At 43.0% G+C, this 22,515-nt stretch overlaps 1 protein-coding gene across 1 annotated transcript; it reads left to right on the top strand.

Annotated features, from left to right (window-relative positions):
• Positions 1–4,464: 4,464 nt before the first annotated feature.
• On the top strand, positions 4,465–21,096 carry LOC137084974 (cadherin-1). The gene is made up of 10 exons (XM_067451562.1): positions 4,465–4,611; positions 8,134–8,248; positions 9,377–9,624; positions 11,756–11,905; positions 11,996–12,151; positions 15,078–15,225; positions 15,314–15,486; positions 15,570–15,700; positions 20,620–20,762; positions 20,837–21,096. The coding sequence occupies exons 1-10, from the start codon at positions 4,561–4,563 to the stop codon at positions 20,953–20,955; spliced, it is 1,434 nt and encodes a 477-aa protein (XP_067307663.1). The 5' UTR covers positions 4,465–4,560; the 3' UTR covers positions 20,956–21,096.
• Positions 21,097–22,515: the final 1,419 nt, after the last annotated feature.

The raw sequence follows: 22,515 nt of genomic DNA, 5'->3' as shown, positions 1-22,515 counted from the left end.
AAGAAAAGCATTTTTTTGCAGTGTGGCTTGAATCAGCTGCTTGACATTGTTAGAATGTTTTTTTTTTTTCTTCGTTCTATATTGTTCCTGTAAAATAAACTAATACACAACTAATGTAGGTCAGAATTTGTTCATTCAACAAGTAAGATCATATTTGATTAATTTGGATTTTAAGACTCTAATTTTATGTTTAATTAATAAGCCGTGTACTGAAATGACACGATTAGCGTGCCACGATGGATGCGATTTTTGCCTCATTCAGAAATGAGTGTCTTGCACAAGTGATTTTTATTTGGTGCTTTTGTGCATTTATTTGAAGCGTCTGAAGCCCGTGCTGAAATATCTATACTTTGGCATCTGTTCACGCCGGGTTAACCAATCAGGAGCCTGCTTGCTTGTGTCATGTGCCAAGCCAGTCCAAAAACCTAGGCAGTAATGAAAGGGTTAGTTCACCCAAAAGGTGAAATTGTTATTTTGATTTTTGTGCGCACAATAAGTATTTTCGTTGCATTGTAAAATTATTGTACAGCCACTGTTGTGAGATGGACTTTGTTTTAGTGCCTTTATGGGTCTTGTGAGTGGGAATGTACTGAATGCCAATGGAGACCTTTCTCAGCCATCAGCTTTCAACCAAAATATCTTTATTTGTGTTCCGAAGATGAACGGAGGTCTTACGGGTGTCCAACGACATGAGGGTAAGTAATTAATGAAATCATTTTCATTTTTGGGTGAACTAAGCCTTGAAGGGACCTCACAAAATGTTGCGGGTTATGACAGTAACCCATGTTCCATGAGAAAGGGAACAAGACACTGCGTCTATGACACTTAGGGATACTCCCTAAGCAAACTGGCTAAATATTTGTTAAGTTCTCACCAAAGCTCTCTATTTTGCTGTAGATCATTGAACTGTTACACTGCCTTAGAAGTCTGTCCGAAATCAGTTCCCTTTCAAGGGAACTTGAACTGCATCTACGACACTTCGGGGATACTCCCTAAGCAATAGCATCTCTGAGAGCATGAATGAAATTTAGTCCAATCCTGATTGGTGTTGCGTCATGACGTAGTATATGACGGCATTCACGGAAGCTACAAAGGGGGAGGCCGGCAGATAGTACAAACAGCCTCTCGATGAAGCAGGCGCTCCAGGCGTAAGTGGTGATGAGATGCAGTGTCTCATTCTCTTTCTCAGGGAGCATGGGTTATAATTCTTACAGGCAAATTGCGCTCCAGATTGGAGATCTCCCACTCTCCTCAGAGAAGTGATGGCTAGAAGAAAGGCCACCTTAAGGTTCAGGTTCTTCGCCTCGGACGGCTCGAGTGGTTCAAAGGGAGCCGCAGACAACCCTTCAAGCACCACAGCCAGATCCCAGGTTGGCACTCTGGAGCGAGTCGCAGGCCTCATCCTCCGAGCCCCACGGAGGAAACGCACAACCAGATGGTGCTTTCCCAGAGGCCCATCACTCAGCGGAGCATGGAAAGCCACAACGGCAGCCATGTACACCGTGAGTGTGGATGGGGTAAGCCCTGCAGAGAAATGATCTTGGAGGAACTCCAGCACTGAAGCCACCAGGCAGTTAACTGGGTTCACCTCACGCTCTCTACACCTAATGGCAAACACATTCTACTTGAGGCTGTACAGTCTCCTGGTTGCTGGAGCCCTGGAGCTGAGCAATGTCTCCACCACACCTGCTGACAGTCCTGCCTCTAGGAATCTGGCCCCTCAAATGGTTCCACAGCTCTGGCTGGGGGTGAAATATTTTGCCCCCGGCCTGAGACAGCAGGTCCCTCCTCAGAGGGATCTGTCAGGGAGGCGCTGCCAGCAGTGCTGCGACGTCTGAGAACCATACTTGGGTCGGCCAACATGGTGTTACTAACAGTAGGCTGATTCCCTCTCGGCAGCTTCAGCACCGATCATATGAGTCTAGTTCTGTCAACACTGCACTGGCTCCCTATTGAACATCGCGTACATTTTAAAATCTTACTTATTTTTTACAAAGCACTAAATGGTTTAGCTCCGCAGTACTTAAGCGAGCTCCTAACACATTATTCTCCTTCACGTCTATTGCGGTCTCAACTCTGGCCAGTTGATAAAACTTAGAATATCTAAATCAACTGCAGGCAATCGATCCTTTTCCGATTTAGCTCCTAAACTCTGGAAAAGTCTTCCTAGCATCGCATCGACTCTAAACTTCAAATATTCATATTCTTGTGTAATTGACGCGCCATCCTAAATAAACTTCTCTCTTGAGTGATAACCAGAAATTTTGATTATATTCTTATCTAATATGATTTCTGACCTGTAAGGTTGCTAGAATAATAAGTATGCACTGTTTGATAATAGGCCAGAGGAGAAGTGGCACCCCGACTGAGTCTGGTTTCTCCCAAGGTTTATTTTTCTCCATCATGCCCTGATGGAGTTTTGGTTCCTTGCCACTGTCGCCTTTGGCTTGGCTTGCTCAGTTGGGGACACTAAAACTATAACACTAAAATGATGATCCAAGATATTCAACTAAACATACAAATACAATTAATGAATTAGGTCTTATTTAATTCTATAAACTGATCTGCCAACATTGTCGATATATGATCAATTAAAATAAGCTGATAACATCACTGTTTTCTCCAGAATGACTGTACAGCCAAATAAAATTTTGTTGCAGTATTGTCCTTTTTATCACTGTGAAGCTGCTTTGAAACAATCATCATTGTAAAAGCGCTATATAAATAAAGTTGATTGATTGATTGATCGAGTGAGATGTCTCTCAAGACTCAAACAGATCCACTTTCACTGGGCCAAACCTCTGGCTCATGGCCTTCACCACATCTGAGTAAAGTCTCCATTCCCTGGGCCTCAGCTCCTCCCTCAACAGGATTTCTGCTCCCTGATTTTGGTCCCCGGGGACATACATCGCCCTGAGAGATGACAGTCTCCCTTGGGACCACAGAAGGATCTGGTGGGCCAATTTGCATAGAGGGCGCAACCTCAAGACCCCCCTAATGGTTCAGATATGCGACTACCGACGTATTGTCGGAGTGTATCAGGACACAGTGGCCGTGGAGATCCAGGAAAAAGCTCCTCAGAGCTTTGAACCCCGTTCATGACCACACCCAAACCAGCAAGGATCATACAAAAACAGATTTCCCCTCGCCACCACTATAGGGGTCTCATGTATAGCAGGCCAAAAGGTTGGACGTTGGCCATGAGCCCCAGCAGTCTCTGAAATGTCTTCACAGTGAGGCTGCGGCCTAGCTTCACTCTGGAGACCTTTTTTTTTTTTTAACAGGCATATTACTCTCTTTAAGAGATATTTGTGCCTGCATCGTGGTCGAATTCCATTCAACTCCCAGGAACAGAACAGGGTTCAAGGGTTTGGCATTGGGAGGGCGTCGACATGCTCTTCTTTGTGTTGATTCTCAACCCCAAGCACCGAATATTGGCCAGAATGACATCTCGATGCCGAACTGCCATGTCTCACGACTGGGCCAATGTGGGACAAACAACACCAAATAGGCAAAACAGAGTGACAGAGAGTGCCTTGCTGAAGAGTGAAAGCTGTTTGTACTATCTGCCAGCTTCCCCTTTGTAGCCTCCGTGAATGCCGTCATATACTACGTCATGACGCAACACCAATCAGGATTGGACTAGATTTCATTCATGCTTTCAGAGATGCTATTGCTTAGGAAGTATCCCTAACTGTAGACGCAGTTCAAGTTCCCTTGAAAGGGAACTGATTTCGGACAGACTTCTAAGGCAGTGTAACAGTTCAATGATCTACAGCAAAATAGAGAGCTTTGGTGAGAACTTAACAAATATTTAACCAATTTTGCTCTGCCACTACGCCATTGAACAAACCTTCTATCCCACCCACCTTTTAAAGCAACTACGCCACAGAATTTGTGTGGAAGCAATGACAAATTATTACTATATATATATATATATATATATATATATATATATATATATATATATATATATATATATATATATATATATATATATATATATATATTAAGTCTCTAGATTTTTGTTTTGCTGACTGTGTGAAGAGTTTGACATTATGACTTCAGTTTTGACCAATGCATGTTAGCAATCAACGAAAAAAAAGTCTAGAATAAATTTATGCAAAAGTACTTTAGTATTGAATAATGCTTGCTAGCCATTAAAAAACTGACCAATATTTTTGTGTAGCCAAATAACCAATAAGCCAATAAGTAGTGTATTTTCCAACAAATTTACTTTATTCTTCATTTGTCAAAAATAGTGTAGTAAATGTAAAAACAAAAACAAAAAACCTTTAAACTTTAAAAACACTAGGAATGCAGTATTTGTTGTGTTCCCTATCAGAACTCCTAGCTTCCAGTCAAGTCCTGGCAGTCATATTTTTGTTCTTGGAACATTGCATCACTCCATATGCCGCCCCCTTAGACAAATACCCTAAAAAGGTAATAAACACCCTATGTGCATGCATGTGGGGGAACTCGAGCATTGAAGTAGCTGTACAATCTTAAAAATCAATACGAAAATAACCCCTAAAGGACTTTTGAGGCATTTTGCTCCAAATGGAGACAATAGGAATTGTGCGATTGGGAGTTGTTATGTTCCTTTGTAAGGTAGGACTTTATGTACCTCATATCAGGAACGAGAAATAAAATGCTACACATTTTTACAGCCAAAAATTAATATCAGACGTTTAATCGTATGTGTTGCTGTTGCCAGTGTGTAATTTTTATATTATCATTGGTTGGACAGAGTTTAGGTAATTTCAGTAATTTTTACATTGCAGGGGTTTAGTATTTTCAAATGTATTATTAATGCCTGATTTCTCCTTGTCCCAGACCCAAACTTATAATCCAGTTATAAAAGTTTGTATTATATAGTGTGGCATTTTGAATGGCAGTGTTTTCTAAATTAAATCAGTTCTGAATGCTATGTCTAATGTAGAGAACTGTGTTTATTTAGTGTTTTTAAAACGTTTATTTTACAACTGCAAACTGAGTGCAAAGAGAGTAATATGCTTGTAGATTTTCACGTTTGGTCTCTAGGTTTATTTTTAAATCCATAGAGACAAAAGTACCTATAAGTGAAAAGAAACACCCTTTTTATCTTATTTTACTGATTTAATCTTAGGTCTGTTATTTGAATTTATGTGTAGCAGGTTATATGCATAAACAGTTGAATCACTTGTGTCGAAACTTTCCACTCTGTGAAATCAAAGTATTTGCAGACCTATAAAAAAATGTTTAAAAAAAAAAAAATTGCTAGAACACATTCCTCAATAGTTAGAAGGGGTGGGACAAAATATCAATATGGCAATAAATCATTGTCCTATTTTGTGCGATACAAGAATCGACATGCTGATGCCAAATACTGATATTTTAATTATGGACTGCATTTATATATAGCGCTTTTAACAGACCCTATTGCCATCCAAAGCACTTTACATTTTCGCCGCACATACACCCATTCATACACCGACAGCGATGTCAGCCATGTAAGGCACCATCCAGCTCGTCGGGTGCAGCTGGGGTTCGGTGTCTTGCTCAAGAAAACCTCGACACTTGGTCAGGTGGAACTGGGAATCGAACCACCAACCTTCCGGTTTGTAGACAATCTACATGAACCACTGAGCCATTGCCGCCCCTTAATAAAATAAGGAGCAATAAATAGATTTCTCGGCTCCCAGCCTCGCTTCTTCATGTCTCCTCAAGGTGGCGCTTAACACATGAATGAGGGAAACGGGAACATAAGTTAACTAAGAAAAGTCAAACGTATTGCTCAAATTGAGTAAAATAATAGATGCCACATTTATTTCCAAAGTCTGTAAAATCTGCACGGCCCCACTTTATATTAGGTGGCCTTAAGTACTATGTACTTACATCAGAAAAATAAGTACAATGTACTTACTGTGTTCAAATTGTATTGCAAAACACCTTTGCTGATATTGAGGTGGATACGGGTAGAGTTAGGGACAGGTGTGGTGATATGGGAAACATGTATGTACATAATAAGTGCATTATATCAATTGATTAATTACAATGTTAGTACATAGTAGTTAAGGCCACTTAATATAAAGTGGGTCCCTGCACTTAACCTTTCATAGCCATTTTGTTTTCATAGTCAGACGGATATTGTGAGATAATCAATATATTGCTAGACAATCCTATAATGATATCTCAGAATTGATGTATCGTGATGTTATTGGTTTTGTGAACCATGTATCGTGTATCATATTGTGAGGTACCCTGTGATTCCCACCCCTAGAACCAAATGTAGCTCAATCTGAAGGATCTGAACCTTGGGATGCCATATAAGTTGCATACCAAGTAATCAAGAGTAAGAACAGTTCTGCAGCTCTGATCCCCCTTTTTAAAACCTACCCAGTAGGGACTGTCCAGAGAACCGACTGGTCAAGGAGCAAAAAACCTGTAGATAATCTTCCAAAGGAAGAAATCTTTTGCTTGAACTCCTTTGGGCAGAACTAACCAGGGAGTTCACAGCTACAGTCCCCTGACAAGCTTCCACTACTGTTCCCCCACATTAGCTGTGCCTAGGCCTCTGCAAATTGTAATGCTATTTAAAAGCAACACGATTGAGGGGAGCATGTACTTCAACATCCAATCTAAAAGAAAAGAGAGCGCGAGGGGTGCCATTCTTTAGCTCTCAATCCATCTGCTCTAGCAATTGGCTGTTCTAACCCCCAATCCTATTCGGAAGAGAATAGTGTAGCCCCTTCAGTTCGAACCACAAGGAGGCTAAAGACCACAGTGTCTAGTGTCTGTTTCTAGAGTGCCTTTTGAATCAGAGGTTTACCTGCACTGCTCTTACTGGCCTGTCCAATTTTGTAAATCCGCACCCGACCCAACCCGCTTAAGATAGAACCGACACCCAACCCACACCCGAGATAAAATCAGTTTAGCATAAAACATTATATAGGCCTACACCCTCTCTCCTCTCCACCTATCACTGGTGTGTGGTGAGCGCACTGGCGCCGTTGTACTGTGGCTGCCGTCGCATCATCCAAGTGGATGCTGCACACTGGTGGTGGTTGAGGAGAGACCCCTGATATGGTTGTGAAGCGCTTTGGGTGTACAATAGTACATATGAAAGCGCTATATAAATGCCTCATTCATTCATTTATTGCCAGGTCATACAAAAGTAAATACAGCACCGTGCCACGTCTTTAAAATTTGAGCACTTTATTTTCAATGAGTGTACGCACACCGGCGGCGGCATTCTGTGCCTGTCCGCGGCGACTCAGGAACCCGTGCAGGACTCTGTACTGGCCTATGTCTGTTACAATAGAAAAAATACTTTCAGAAGATACAGACAAGAGAGTGGTGTGCCTGTAGCTGTTTTAAGCAATTTCATGCTGTGACAAACTAACAGACCACTTAGAATGCTTTAGGGGCGACAGATGAGAAAGTGGGATGCTGATCCATTGTGGATTATGAGGGAAGCATATCGATAATTGAATGTACTTGGAAGGGGTTGTCTGTCAACACTGTCTTTATCACTTCGCTGTATCAGGGAAGAATCATATCGCCTCCATAACTAGAATAGGAGAGGGTGACAGACAAGAGAGTGGGACTCAAAAGGCAATCCAATCCAGTTCTTGGTCTGCCAAACTATCCATTCCTAGGGCCCAAGCCCCCGCAGCATGCAGTATGTAGTCTTTAAGTAGGGTTCCCCCAGAGGACCTCAAAGTGGGCTTCCAAGGCCTGAGAGCATCATAGCTCCGTCTTGACCTTTCTAGAAAACCTTTGCCCACTCCACCTTCAGTCCACATGATCAAAGTCGCTGCGCTGCCTCGCCAGACACAAGACCCAAACCATGCATGCTGAAGGCGTTCCCATTGCGTCAACACCATGACGCAGCGTTGAGTTCCTTCTGAAAGGAACTACCAAAATGCTTCATAAATGTTTTAATCGACTCATTCTTCCAAAACACTAGCAGCAAAGGTAGTAAAGTCTATGAACTGAAAAGGTGTAATTCATGTTCTATAATGACATGCTGATTTATTTTTAAAAAGTCGTTTAAACTTCAAAGATAAAAGTTCACACTGTACGAAATGCCCCCAGTTTTGTTTTGAAGTGTATATATTATAAAAAGGGATTTAATATGTTTCATCTTAGGCTTTTGTTTGTGGATTTGTGGAGGAGTCTTCATGTACACCTGGCTTTGAGTCGGAGTTGCTGGTTTTTAAAGTACACAGAGATGACCTTCACCAAGGAAAACGACTAGGAAGAGGTAGGCTGTGTTATCTTTAAATAAAGCCTTAAGGTCACTAAAGGTTTGGAGTTTTTACAAAAAAAATGTAACTATAAAATTCTGTTCAATTTGAACATGTTCTGTATCCACTGAATTTGCTTTCATCAGAGAGAAAATTGAGGATCTAACTCAAATGTAAGTGTTGTATGCCATAAATAAGTGTTCTCTTACATAGATTCACTTTACGCTGAGTCAGTAGATGATGCTATGAGGAAACCCTCCAGCCGAGCCTCAAAAGGATGCACTATTGCTCCTCAGATTTTCTTATTCAGGAAGTTAATTATCTAAATGTGTTTTGTTAGAATTTCCAGCAAATCACAGCGAGAGTTATCTTTGCCCAGGTAACACTATGCTTTTTCATAAGTGTGTGTTTCAATGTGGAGACACACACATTAAGTGCTTGGGTGTTTGTTATACTCAAGCCACACATGCATGCTCTGCTCACTCTGATAACTTTAAAATTAAAAGTGTTTCTGTCAGGACCACTATTGTCGAATAGTTTTGACAAATAGCACAGTTTGAATTGGCGGAATGGTTCTGTTCTGGGCAAGAACTCTCTAGATGCCTAGCATGGATGCAACATTGCTCAAATAGTTGCCTTGTGTGATTAAGCTCCAGTTGTAACTAGAATGTTCCCTAAAACATATTGATAAGATGTGCTTTCTCTCAGTGAGAGGTACAGACACTAGTACAGGCAATATTCATCTTGATGCTTTAGTTTTTCAGTAAAAGGAAATATAAAATAAATTAAATATAATAAATTAAATGAAAGACAAATCCATATTCCATATCTGGAAGCTGGGCTAAATGTTACTGCACTCCTGGCATGTTTTGGGTGTGTGATGGAGTAGGGTAAAATGTATACACTGAGAGAGAGGCTGGTAATGTTACATTTTTTTAAATAAAATAAAATGAGGGCTTGCTTAGCCTTATTTTCTGACTAACCACAATGTATTACAGTATAAACACTATTTCAGCTCACCGTCACACCTGGAGAATGTTCCCATAGCATCAGCTGCTAACACAGCATCTTGTTCCCTACTCAGGGAACCAGGCTTACATGTGACAAGACTCTTTATTGCATCAATTGAATCCCTTTTCTGACAGTAATTTTCAATACATGCGATGGAAGAACGAGAACACTCTTTCAGTCCGCTGACAAGTGGTTTGATGTGAACAGGGATGGGACTGTAACACTCAAGAGACAAGTGACACTTCATGAAGGCCACAAGGTGTTTTCTGTGCACGCTTGGGACTCCAGTGGCACGAAGCACACAGTATCTGTCAGAGTTGAGCGAGTTCACCATCATGAGGACCATCACATGGACACGACCACAACCGTCTCCTCTCCACAGGTACAAACAAGCTCCTTTTGGAAACTGTCAGTACAGCACAAGCCTGACCTCTATTGGACACTTCAGTTTTCAATGTGTTGAACATATTTAATGATCAATTCCTGTATAGGTTTAGGACTAAATATTGGTGATGTGTTAGATTCTTGAAATTTCGAAACCCAATGGATGAATGTAATTTGTCGCTGCCCTCTGATTGGTTTCAAACAACAAAAATATCTGCCGATATGTTTCTTTCATACAAAACTAAAGCCTAAAACCTATGATTACCTAAACGTTTACACTGTTTTACATTCAACTCCATTGGGGAATAATGTACAGCCAGCCATGAAAAGTAAAGCTAATAAACCCTAAATTTGTTTATTGAATAGGGACCCCAAAATATACCCCTCCCCATAAATTAATACTTGGGTAACACTAATAACGTTCAGTTATAAGTTATTAGTTAATGATAAACTAATAATTTACAAAAGAAGACTATATGTTCATAAATTATAAATAAGTACTATGCTAACAATTTACAGGTGTGTTGTAGGTTATCTAAATAAAAGTAAATCAGGAAATAAACCAAAAAGGTCAATAGTAGACAGTAGATAATTTATTAGTTGATTAATTAATTATCACTTATAAATAAATATAAATATTACGTTTTTACACCAATTAGGCATGACAATATGACCTAATATTGTGTTGGTCTCCCTTTTGCCGACCCATCGAGGCATGGACTCCTCTAGACCCCTGAAGGTGTGCTGTGTGGTATCTGGCACCAAGATGTTAGCAGCAGATCCTTTAAGTCCTGTAAGTTGTGAGGTGGGGCCTCCATGGATCGGACTTGTTTGTTCAGCACATCCCACAGATGCTCGATTGGATTGAGATCTGAGGAATTTGGAGGTCAACGCCTCAAACTCGTTGTGCTCCTCAAACCATTCCTGAAGCATTTGTGCTTTGTGTCAGGAGCATTATCCTGCTGGAAGAGCCACAGCCACCAGAATATAATTTCCATGAAAGGCTGTATATGGATGTCATGCCCCAAGGTCTCCCAGCAGATCATTGCCCAAAGCATCACACTGCCTCCGCCGGCTCGCCTTCTTCCCATAGTGCATCCTGGGGCCATGTGTTCCCCAGGTAAGCCACACACACACACCCGGCCATCCACGTGATGTAAAAGAACACGTGATTCCTCAGACCAGGCCACCTTCTTCCATTGCTCCGTGGTCCAGTTCTGATGCTCACGTGCCACTGTTGGTGCTTTCGGCGGGGTCAGGGGTCAGCATGTGCTCCCTGACTGGTCAGCGGCTATGCCGCCCCATACGCAACAAACTGAGATGCTCTGTGTATTCTGACAGCTTTCTATCAGAACCAGCATTAACTTCTGGAGCAGTTTGAGCTCCAGTAGCTCGTCTGTTTGATCGGACCCCACGGGCCAGCCTTCGCTCCCCACGTGCATCAATGAGCCTTGGCCGCCCATGACCCTGTGGCCGGTTCTCCACTGGTCCTTCCTTGGAGCACTTTTGATAGATACTGACCACTGCAGACCGGGAACAGCCCACAAGAGCTGCAGTTTTGGAGATGCTCTGACCCAGTCGTCTGGCCATTATAATTTGGCCCTTGTCAAACTCGCTCAAATCCTTACTGTTGTCCATTTTTCCTGTTTTTAACACATCAACTTCGAGGACAACATGTTCACTTGCTGCCTAATATATCCCACCCACTAACAGGAGCCGTGATGAAGAGATAATTATTGTTATTCACTTCACCAGTTATTATTATTGTCATATTGTTATGCCTGATTAAAATGTTATGCCTGATTGGTGCATGTCAACATTGTTTTTAGTATAATTTAGTATCATTATCTGATATAAATCAACTAATAACTTATCATCTACTAATGAGCTGTTTGATTTATTTTATGATTTACATTTTTTTTAAGATAACATTTGAAAATCATTAGCATGCAACTTATTAATAATTTATGAACATAAAGTCATGTTTTGTAAATTATTAGATCATCATTAACTAATAATTTACAAGTGACTTATGAATGGATGTTATTATTAAGTCTAACTGTTTAATAACTTGTGTGCTGTATTTAATTGTAAAAAAAAATGTTTTGTTGCTCATTGCCTTTCACTAGCATTTCCAGATGGAATCTCCCTCTGACGATCTGGTTCTGACATTTCCAAAGTCTTCGACGGGTCTGAAAAGAGCAAAGAGAGGTTGGATTATTCCTCCGTTCAGTGTACCTGAGAATAGCAAGGGTCCTTTCCCAATAAAGCTGGTCCGGGTGAGTGAAAGTCTTAAAGGGACTGTTCAAAATTAGATGGACGAGATGGTCTGTTATTGACTTTGTTCTCTTATTTCTTTCTGTATTTAGATAAGGTCAAGCTATGCTTCTGAATATCAGATACAATACAAGATCACAGGTGAAGGGGCAGATCTGGACCCTAAGGGGGTTTTCACTGTAGACAGATCCTCAGGGAATCTGTTTGTGACTCGGCCACTCGACAGAGAAACAAAAGCTTCATACAGAGTAAGCTGATAGAGTTTTTAGTGTCTCTAACTTTAAAAATCAACAGTTAGTTCTTTGTATTTTTTAGCATTAGATTGTCTAAACATTCTTAATTCTTTGAAAGCTGTGATCAACTAATTGGATTAAAAATGCCCCATGAAATGGCTTGACACACATGAAGTGTTTTGATGTGTTTGCAGAGACTGTTGTCAGGGTAGGGGTGAAATTAAGGAAGCAAGGACACAAAGGCACGGAGAAGAATGGCATTTATATAAATAATAATATAAACAGAAACAAACAAAAACAACTCACGAGGGGAAAATTTGAACTACAAATTAAGAACACAGAGCAGGGAACCTGGAAAGAAAAAATGGAAGTAAATGATGGGTAACAGAAGACAACAATCTGCAAACTGACTGCAAACACAAAGAGACTAAATAGGGAACAAACAAGGCAGGTGATGAGGGAGAACAGGTGGGGCAAATTAATCAATAATTAGGTAAGCAGAGTGGTGTGGTCCAGACAATAGAGATGGGAGCAAATGGCACAAGGAACATGTGACAAACCATGTGCTGACACAAAACATGACAACACATGCACATGAACAAGGCCAGCAATGACAAATACCAGCCATGTGCTTACAAAAAGACAAGACAGACATGTGACAATGCGCCCTCCTTACAGAGCAGCTACCAGACGCTCCACCAGAGCACACAAAAAGTTCAAGAGGGAGGTGGAGAAAAGTCAGAGCGGATGGGACCACCTAGAAAGTCCTAGAAGGGACCAGGGAGGGGCAGGATAGTTGAACCAATGAGACTCAGATGGTTCTGGAATCCTGGCAGATGACCAAGGCAGAATGAGAGGGACAGACCACGCGGGCTCTGGGGACTCTGGAGTCCTGGCCGACGACCAGGGTGGGACGGGAGGAACGAACCAGGTGGACTCCAGTGGATCTGGATCGGACGGGTCCAGATTGCTAGCATGAAGCCAGGGAGGGTCGGGCCAGTCAGGATCCTTAACTGGGGCTGGCTGATCAGTTTAGGAGGCCAGGCCTGCTCACACCGTTCAGGGGGCAAAGTCCTCCTTGGAATCGGGAGAGGAGACGGAGTCCTCTCTAGAATCTGGTTGCGCTCTAGACACCCACTCTGTACTCTAGGTGACGGCTGGGGCCACCACTAGATACTGGTCAGGTTCTGGAACCATCACTGGAGGCTGGTCAGGGACTGGATGGCTCAGTCATGGCAAGGAGCCTGGATGGCGCAGGCAGGGCAATGAGCTTGGACCTGGGCTGACAGCGGGCTCAGGGACAGTCTCTGGGCTTGGGACCACTGCTGTCGGGTCCTCCCGGACCACCAAAGTCATGTCCTCCGGGACCACTGGATTCGGGACCACAGCAATTGGGTCCTCTTGACCTTGCTGACATGGAGAAAGCCTTTCTTCTCGTCCCTTGCTTGCGTCGGTGAGACGATGGTATGGTTGTGGCCGCCTCTGGGGTGCTGTGGTGTTCATGTCTATTCTATGGCCGCCTTAGGAGGAGTTACCGCCTCTCTGGCAGCCTTCTCTACCTAGCGAGCAAAATATTCCACTACCACCTCAAATCCCGTGCAATTCAGGCCCCTTATGACATACCAGTCAAAGGGCTCATCAAGGGCATAATTAACGAGGTCTTTGAGCGCCCAATTGTTGAGCTCTAGACCCTTCGCCACGCTGCTAAATCGTAAAGTAAACTTTATTAGATCCGCCCCTTGCTGACGAAGGGAACAAAGCTTTAGAATGGAATATACACTGGAAGCTAGGTGCAGGGAACAGTGGAGGCTGGTGGTTTGCTTGGTCCCCTCTTCCGCTGAGTCCTCATTATGGTTTGATCGTTATGTTAGAGTGAGATGAAGGGAGCGAGGATTTAAGTGCAGGAAGAACAGAAAAAAAAACACAACTTACGAACACAAAGAGCATAAGGAAAAACAGGAGTACATGATGGGTAACAGACGACAATGATCCAACACAAGACTGCAAACACAAGGAGACTTAGGCCCCATCCACACGGAGACACGTTTAGCTGTATATGGATACATTTTGTACCATATCAGCATTTCGTCCACACAGATCCAGCGTTTTGGAAGCATGAATCCAATATATTCTGAAACCGTGTCCCAGAGTGGATAAATCTGAAACCGACAATCTTCCGTTTTCGTGTGTACAGCCAATCCGTATATTTTGCGAAACGGTGATGTCATCACACTACGTCCAACACGCGGTGAAACAGTTAAAGGATACTACTACAGGCACTGGGCATGCGCACATCAATATTGCGTCATTTAATTACCGTATTTGCATTATTGTAAGGGTATGTTTAGGGTCGGGTGGGTGTAGGTGTTAATAAAACACATCTGTTAAGTAGCAAATGTATTTCTTGTTAGTTTATCATGAGATTTTGCCTCACCTCCTACCACTGCTATATCCCTTCTAGCCACAACTCTTCTTCTCCATTTTTAGTGTATTTCTGTGGCAGAATTACAGCACCACACACTGGCCTGGCATGTATACTAAATAGTTTTGAGTCGTTTTCATTGCTCTCATGTGATTGAAAGATTGCAAAGATTGGATTGGGAAAGCTCTGGCTTCGTGTGGACGGGGCCTAACTAGGGAAAAAAACAAGGCAGGTGATGAGAAAGAACGGGTGGGGCAAATTTATCAATAATCAGGCAACAAGAGGGACGTGTTTCAGACAATAGACATGAGAGCACATGGCACAAGGAACACGTGAGAAACCATGTGCTCACACAAAACATGACAAACACAAGCACATGACCAGCAATGACAAATACCAGCCATGTGCTTACACAAAGACAGACAGACATGATGTGACAAAGCCAACAGACATGGACTAAAAAATACAACCTCAGATATTTGCTTCTTAACAGGCCTGTATTTCTTCTCCTGTCTTTAGATTGAAGCTCATGCCACTGGAGTTGATGGGTCTACTATAGCAGAAAATCCAGTGGAACTTGTTGTAAATGTAATAGACGAAAATGATAATCCTCCTGCTTTTACACAAAATCCATTCAATGGAGAAGTTCCTGAAGCTGCTATAATAGGTAGGTGTAGGTGCAGATTCTCGATGAAATGGTTTCAGCCTCTTCAGCTCGTACCACCTAATCAGTCTTTATTCTTCTCTCACTGAAGGTCATGAGTTTATGACCATCACAGCCACTGATGCAGATGACATAAGGACTTACAATGCAGATGTCAGATACAAAATCATTAAGCAAGATCCTGAATTGCCAAATGCAAACATGTTTAAAATCAGCTCTCTCACTGGAGGAATTTCTGTGAATTCTGAAGGCTTGGACAAAGAAGTGAGAAATCTGAGGAATGATCTTGCAGTGGTAAAGAATTATTTCATGTGAACAAAATCATGTGAAAACATCTTCCCTTTCAGAAATGGCCCAAATATACTTTGACAGTTGTGGCTGCTGACATGGAAGGAAAAGGTTTTTCAACCACTGGCACAGCTGTTATTACTGTGTATGACAGCAATGATAACGCAACTCAAACCTCACAGAAGATAACGTAAGTAATGTTGCAAAATTAATTATTTCGTTTGACAACTCAATCTTGAAGCGAACAATAAAGATCCCATAGAGTTGCATTGATGGACTTTTCATGAATGTCAATAGCACCATTAACCACTAAGAACCACCTCAGCCACTGTCTAGCTACTACCTAGTAAGGCCTGTATTCAGGGCCTAAAATTACATGATGCTCCCAGCACTGATCCCTGGGACAGAAACCAGACTTTCTTCCATATGACTAGAGCCCGAAACTAGAGCCCGAACTAGAGCGATACTCTGATCATACGGAACGGGTTCCCTTGGGGGGAAAACCCTCTGGTCTTTAGCCACCACTGTAGGGCCCTCATGTGCAACAGGCTGAAGGGAATTACGATGAACGCTGCTGCTAGGTACCCTAACACTTTCTCAGTGATATTCTGGCCCAGCTTTTTTCCTGAGACTATTGCCAGAGTGTTCTCGACTCTCGACTAATTGTGCCCGCATCAAAATCGAGTCCCATATAATCCCCAGAAAACTCGTTTTCTGGGCCGGCTCCAACACATTTTTTTTTGCGTTGAGTCTCAGTCAGCCCCAAGCACTGGATGTGGGACAGAATACATCTCGATGTTGAATTGCCATCTCGTACGACTGTGCCAGGATTAGCCAGTTAATATAATTCAGTATACGGATGCCCTGAAGTCTCAATGGAGCCAGAGCTGCATCCATGCACTTTCTGAACATGTGAGGGGAAAGAGCTAGACCGAACGGAACTACACAATTTTGGTACGCTTCGCCTCGAAAGCGAACCTCAGGAACTTGCCATGGAAGGATGGATATATGGAAATAGGTGTCTTTTAAATCTATCGTGACGAACCAGTCCTTGGGCTGGATCTGACTCACGATGGTAGGGATAGTCAACATCTTGAACCTGAACCTCCTCAGACACCATTTCAGATACCTTAGATCTAAAATCGTCCGAAGCCCTCCATCCTTTTTTATAAAGAACCGGCTGTAGAACCCGGCCTCCCTCTCTGACATCGGAACCTTCTCAATGGCTTCCTTTGCCAGCAAGGATTTTACTTCTTGTTCCATTACCCGAACCTGCTGAGGCACAACTGCAGTCCATGTCACCCCATTGAATTTCGGAGGGGGGTGATCAAACTGCAGTCTGTACCCTATTTCTACAGTACGCAGGACCCATGTTGATATATTCGGAAGGCATTTCCATGCGCCGAGATAATCTACTAAGGGAATCAGCCTCTCGAGGCCGACCTCGGGTGTTAACTGAGCCTTGTTCCCAACCCCCTGAAGCAGAACCCCGGCAGGAAGCAGCTGGAAACGATTTTCAGTGTGTGAAGACACATGCCGTCCAGTCGCAGGACTTTTTCGAGGCGACTGGAGCAGCATCTTTCCATGGGAAAACGATGTAGCCCGAAGCGTCTGTGACGGCGGGATTACCACATTGTTTTCCCAAGAGCGCCGCGCAGGATGCAACCTCGGTTGCCCCGTGTGGGAGGGACCGCTCTTAGAAGTCCTGCTGCGGCTAGGACTTCTTCCCAGCAGCCTTCTTAGTGAGAAGGACGTTCCTCAGATCGCCCTTCGACGTTGAAGACTGCTGGTGAGAGCGTCGCCTTTGTTGCCAGGCTCCTGGAGGAGGGGGTCTAAACATGACGCTCTCTTTTTGCACCTGCCGGTGCGAGGAGCTGGTTGAAGGCTGAGGCTGCCCACTTGGGACAGCCTTCCCATTAGAATGGCAAGGGAGAAATTGCTGGAAAGCTGCCGATTGCTTTTTCGTCTCCTGGAATCTGTCGACGATGGTGTTAATGGCGTCGCCGAACAGACCCGAAGGCGAAATCAGGGAATCTAGGAGAAAGGTTTTGTCCTTCTCCTTCATCCCCGGCGAGACAGAAAGCGATCGTCCAGCCTGCCTGGTGGCTGGATTTCCTGCGTTTCTTGTGGCCAATCGATATTTAATTTGGCCACTGCACGGGTCAGTACCTCAACCAACTCCTCATTTTCCGACACATTTTCTTCACCACCGGCCTCGATATCAAACTTGTCCGGTTCCTCAGAACCAGAGAGCACAAGCATCGGACCGCCCACCCCGGGGGAAGAAGCTGCAGCGCGGGCTTCCACGTGGGGAGGGAGATCATCTGAACTGTCAGCGGATGATTGAGAAAGTGCCTTAGCAGTCTAAATCTCCGTTGACAAATCCAGTTGTGAGCCCCATGATCTGTGACGCCGAGCCACCTCAGCGGCCGTGGGTCCAGAACCAAGAGGCTCACAGGGCTGACCGCCGTCATTAAAATCGGCCAGCCACGAGCGAAGCACTTTGAGCATCAGCTTCTCACAATGCTCACAGGCGGCTCCCTCGAGAGCCGCTGTGGCATGCTGAACGCCCAAACAAAGCACACATAACGAATGTGTGTCCGCACCCGAAATGAAACGGGGATATGGAGGCACACGTCTGCAATCGCCCTTGGTCACCATATCTTTCTCTTTATTATATATATTTTATATATAGAGGGACAAACAACAATAAATAGACAGACAATTCACACAGAGTGTTATGCTGAAGAGAGATAACTGACGCTACTATGCGCCGGCCTCCCCTTTATAGCTTCCGGTTATGCCGTCACATCTACGTCATCACGTAACACCAATCAGGATTGGACTAGTTTCATTCATACTTCATATGCGTTGATACTTAGGGAGCATCCCCAAATTCGTTATTCCGACGCAGTGCGAAGTTCCCTCGATATAGGTGTACAGTATCCATATTGTGACGGGGTTAAGAAGTACACGACACAGGAGCGCAGGTGAATTTCCCCGAAGGGTGGATTTATTAACAATAGTGAAGTGAAAAGTGCGTCGAGTGGGGTGCTCCGTGCTCGGTGTGGTCTCTCTTGCGTCCTCGGTGCTCGCGGTGATCTGGATCCGTGCTCAGAGTGAGTGCTGGCCGTCACACGCTGCTCTCTGGAGGGAAAATGGAGACAACAGTTAGCCGAGTCTTCTGGAGACATCTCTCACCTCTCTGGGCGGCGGGCAGGCTTATAAAGCTGCCCGCTGATGAGCTGCAGGTGTGACGGCTCAGCCTGTGATGAGCGGGTGCAGGTGTGCCCGCCTTGTTTCCAGGGCGACGCTGATGAGCGCTCGGGACACTTGTCACAATATATATATTGGATACTGGTATTTATGGCCGGTAAAATCCAAAGTCACCAGCCAGTGGCAGGTGTGGCAAACAGTTACTTTGTGACTTTGCTGTGGTCTTTGGAAACTTAAAGCCAGGGTCTATGTAAAAGAGTCCCCCTTAAAGAGGAGATTCCAGACACTCCCAAAAAACAATGAACATGAGTCCAGGAGAGATGTGGAACGGAGGCGGATCAGGGGGAACCACCATGGCAGCTTTAGCAGAACTAAAAAAGAGAACAAAGAGAAGTTAGAAATGGCATCTGTGGCCATATAATAGGAAGCACAGAGGACTGTAGTGTTTGCCTAGACCACCGGACTTGCCAGCACAGAGACCACTGCACTCTGGACCACCGGATTTGGAAACACTGGATCCATGGTTGTCCAGGGACTGTCGCCCCATACCTACCCGCAACCCAACCAAAAAAACAAGAAGAAGAAGAAGAAGAGTCCTCCTCTACCAGCCCTCTACCATAGTCCAGGAATTCCACCAGCGATCCATCATCATGGAGTACGAGTATGGTTTGGTAATGCAGCAGCCATATCACCCTGCAGCCCAAGACTGGTCTCCCACTGAAGCTAAGCAGGGCTGAGCCTGCTCAGTACCTGGATGGGAGACCAACTGGGAAAACTAGGTTGCTGCTGGTAGAGGTGTTAGTGAGGCCAGCAGGGGGTGCTCACCCTGTGGTCTGTGTGGGTCCTAACACCCCAGTATAGTGATGGGGACACTGTACTGTCAAAGAGCACCGTCTTTCGGATGAGACCGAGGTCCTGACTCTCTGTGGTCATTAAAAATCCCAGGATGTCCTTCGATAAAGAGTAGGGGTGTAACCCCGGCATACTGGCCAAATTTGCCCACTGGCCCCTGTCCATCATGGCCTCCTAATAATCCCCATATCCTGATTGGCTTTATCACTCTGTCTCCTCTCCACCAATCAGCTGGTGTGTGGTGGGCGTTCTTGCGCAATATGGCTGTCGTCGCATCATCAAGGTGTATGCTGCACATTGGTGGTGGTTGAGGAGATTCCCCCTTCTATATAAAGCGTTTTGAGTGCCTAGAAAAGCGCTATATAAAGGTAACGAATTAATTAATGTTTGTTGAGTATGTGGCAGGAAAAGTCAATTAGGGCAACATCTGGAAAATCTGTGAGGTAGGTGATATCTAAAAAAATCTGTGTTGTGGACCTCAAAGGAACGGTTGCCTGGCTGAAGCCAAGTTAAACTAAATCCTGGATCAATCATGATTGAGTCTTTTGTGACGCTGGGTTAATTCAAAAGCAAGGGAGAGCTGGATCCAAATACAAAGACAAAGACAAAAACTAAAAATAAACATAATAGCAAATCCTCAACAGAAAACCAGGGATCAGATTAAGTAGCACTAAAATTATATCTGTGTAGGACAAGACTCGACCAGGAACACAAACACCGGGGTTTAAAACTGGGGGCAAACAAGACCTGGGAATGATCACAGAAGTTATCAACCAAAAGACTACAAATGACTACAAAAATGGCACAAGGAATAGTAAACTAGTAAAATGCAAACTAAAAGATACAAAACACAAAGCCAGGGAATACATAATACCTTCCAATGTCAAATCTCTTCTAACCAGAATTCAAGTGACAGCATGCCTGTACATTCCATGAACTTCAAATCATTTTAAACTTCCAGGCAAAATGTTGTATAACAAACATTAAGATTTTCTTGTGAAACAATTCAAGTTTTAACCTGTATGTTTTGATTCCTCCCAGGTTTAAAGTTGCCAATGATCCTGCCGGATGGCTGAGTGTAAATCAAGACACTGTAATGATTAAAGTAAAGGGCCTTATGGATAGAGAATCTCCCCATGTCAAAGATGGCAAATACACAGCTATCATTTTTTCTGTGGATAATGGTAATTAGTGTTCCTTTTCAAGCAATGAAGTCTTGCTAGCATAGCCTTTTTCTAATGTCTGTGTTTGTGTGTAGGTAATCCTCCAGCTACTGGCACAGGAACCCTGGTAATTGAATTGGAGGATTTGGGTCTTCATCCCGTCTGCAATGATTCATCTGTCAAGCCTTTGCCCCCTTCTGCTGTGAAGAAGTAAAGGAGGTTAAATGTAAACAAGGCCTTATATACATCTTTATAGTTCATTAAGCATTCTTTTCCCACATTTGCTGAAAATTAATATTTTACATTTATTAAATCTGTCATCTTAGTTTTGCTGTGATCATATCTAAAAGATAAGGTACAGCCAGATGGTTCATTATAGTTGTTGCTATAATTGCTGTTGTACTGTTTTCACAATTCATTTTTAATATTTAAAAAACGTTTTGCATCAACAATTGTGATGGTTCTTTTCCACAAACTGGTTCTTTCGGACAGTTCCTTTCAATAAACCAGGTCAAAAGACCTGCTGGATGACAATACATTCAAACATATTGATAAGTAATTTGCAATCAGCTCATTGATTCTCAGTATCGAACATGTCCGAAAGAAACAGTTCTGGATTCTGTACTGGTGATTCGAGAACCACTGCAACCAGTTTCTGACTCAAGAACCGCTGTAGCGGTGTGTGTAAGTGTGCTGATCTAAGAACTGCTGCAAGATGAATAGTCTATATCAAAACTACTGTTTTGATTTAATACATTTTAAGATTTATACCAACTTATTCAGATTTTAGAAATTGAATAAGCTGTTCCTGAATATATCTTGCATAATTGATAAAACAAGTAAATGTTTAGTTTGGATGTTTTACAATCCATGCATTTGTGTTTCCAAACTTTAAAATAATACAGTGGTAAGACAGCAAAGTGATGAACACGTTTAATTTTGATACACTTGAAACCTACATTTCGTTCCTCTGAACAAATGACATGCATTCTCAGCTCATCGGTTCTCAGTATCAAACGTGTTTGAAAGAAACAGTTTCAGTTCGGATTCGAGAACTGTTAACTCAAAAACCACTGTATGTTCGGTTGAACACACACACTTAATATCAGCTGCTCATGAGTTCTCATCAGTTCTCTCAGCTCTCAGATCTGTTGGAGTTACTAGAGTAACAAGGATATTGGTTTATTTCTAGTAGGAGGGACTGTCACTCATGTCAGAGTGTGAGTTACTTTAGTAACTTGTGTATCAGCATTGACTCAAGATGTGAACCGTTTAGAACGATTCAGTCTGATTTGGTGGATTGGTTCGACTGGTTCATTAAAGTCCCAGTGAACCGGAAGTAGTAAGTGAGTTTTCTTCTTTGCTGTGATGTATTTCCAAGTGAAAGGGAACATTGAATGCAGGGCAGGGCTTTACTTCAGCGCTCCTCCTCTCCATCTCTTGCTCATAGCAGACTAACCACAGTTGGATTAATACACTGTGATAATACACAGTTTAAAACCTAAGTCCAACCAGACCGGAAGTTACTATTCAGAGTTTGATTAAAGATTATCATGGCAAACAGTTTTTTTCTATGTATTAACTTGCACGGATTAATTGTTCACCCTTAGACCTGTAATATGTGCTAACAAAGTAAATTGGGCCAAAAGAACGATTCACGAAACGGACATCACTGTACAGATCATCATACATGTGCTGTTTTTCAAACAGAATACATTTTCAGAATTCAGAATATTTTCTGTTGTTTTATTACCAGATTCAAAATCACAACATA

Source organism: Pseudorasbora parva, chromosome 1 (genome assembly GCF_024679245.1).
Source record: "Pseudorasbora parva isolate DD20220531a chromosome 1, ASM2467924v1, whole genome shotgun sequence".
Classification (NCBI taxonomy): Eukaryota; Metazoa; Chordata; class Actinopteri; order Cypriniformes; family Gobionidae; genus Pseudorasbora; species Pseudorasbora parva.
This window is presented reverse-complemented; position numbering and strand designations above follow the sequence as displayed.

Coding starts and splice junctions, on each gene's coding strand:
- LOC137084974 (XM_067451562.1), top strand. CDS start 4,561: ATGGAGACAATAGGAATTGTGCGATTGGGAGTTGTTATGTTCCTTTGT. Junction 8,249..9,376: donor AGGAAAACGACTAGGAAGAG/GTAGGCTGTGTT, acceptor CTTTTCTGACAG/TAATTTTCAATACATGCGAT. Junction 9,625..11,755: donor CAACCGTCTCCTCTCCACAG/GTACAAACAAGC, acceptor GCCTTTCACTAG/CATTTCCAGATGGAATCTCC.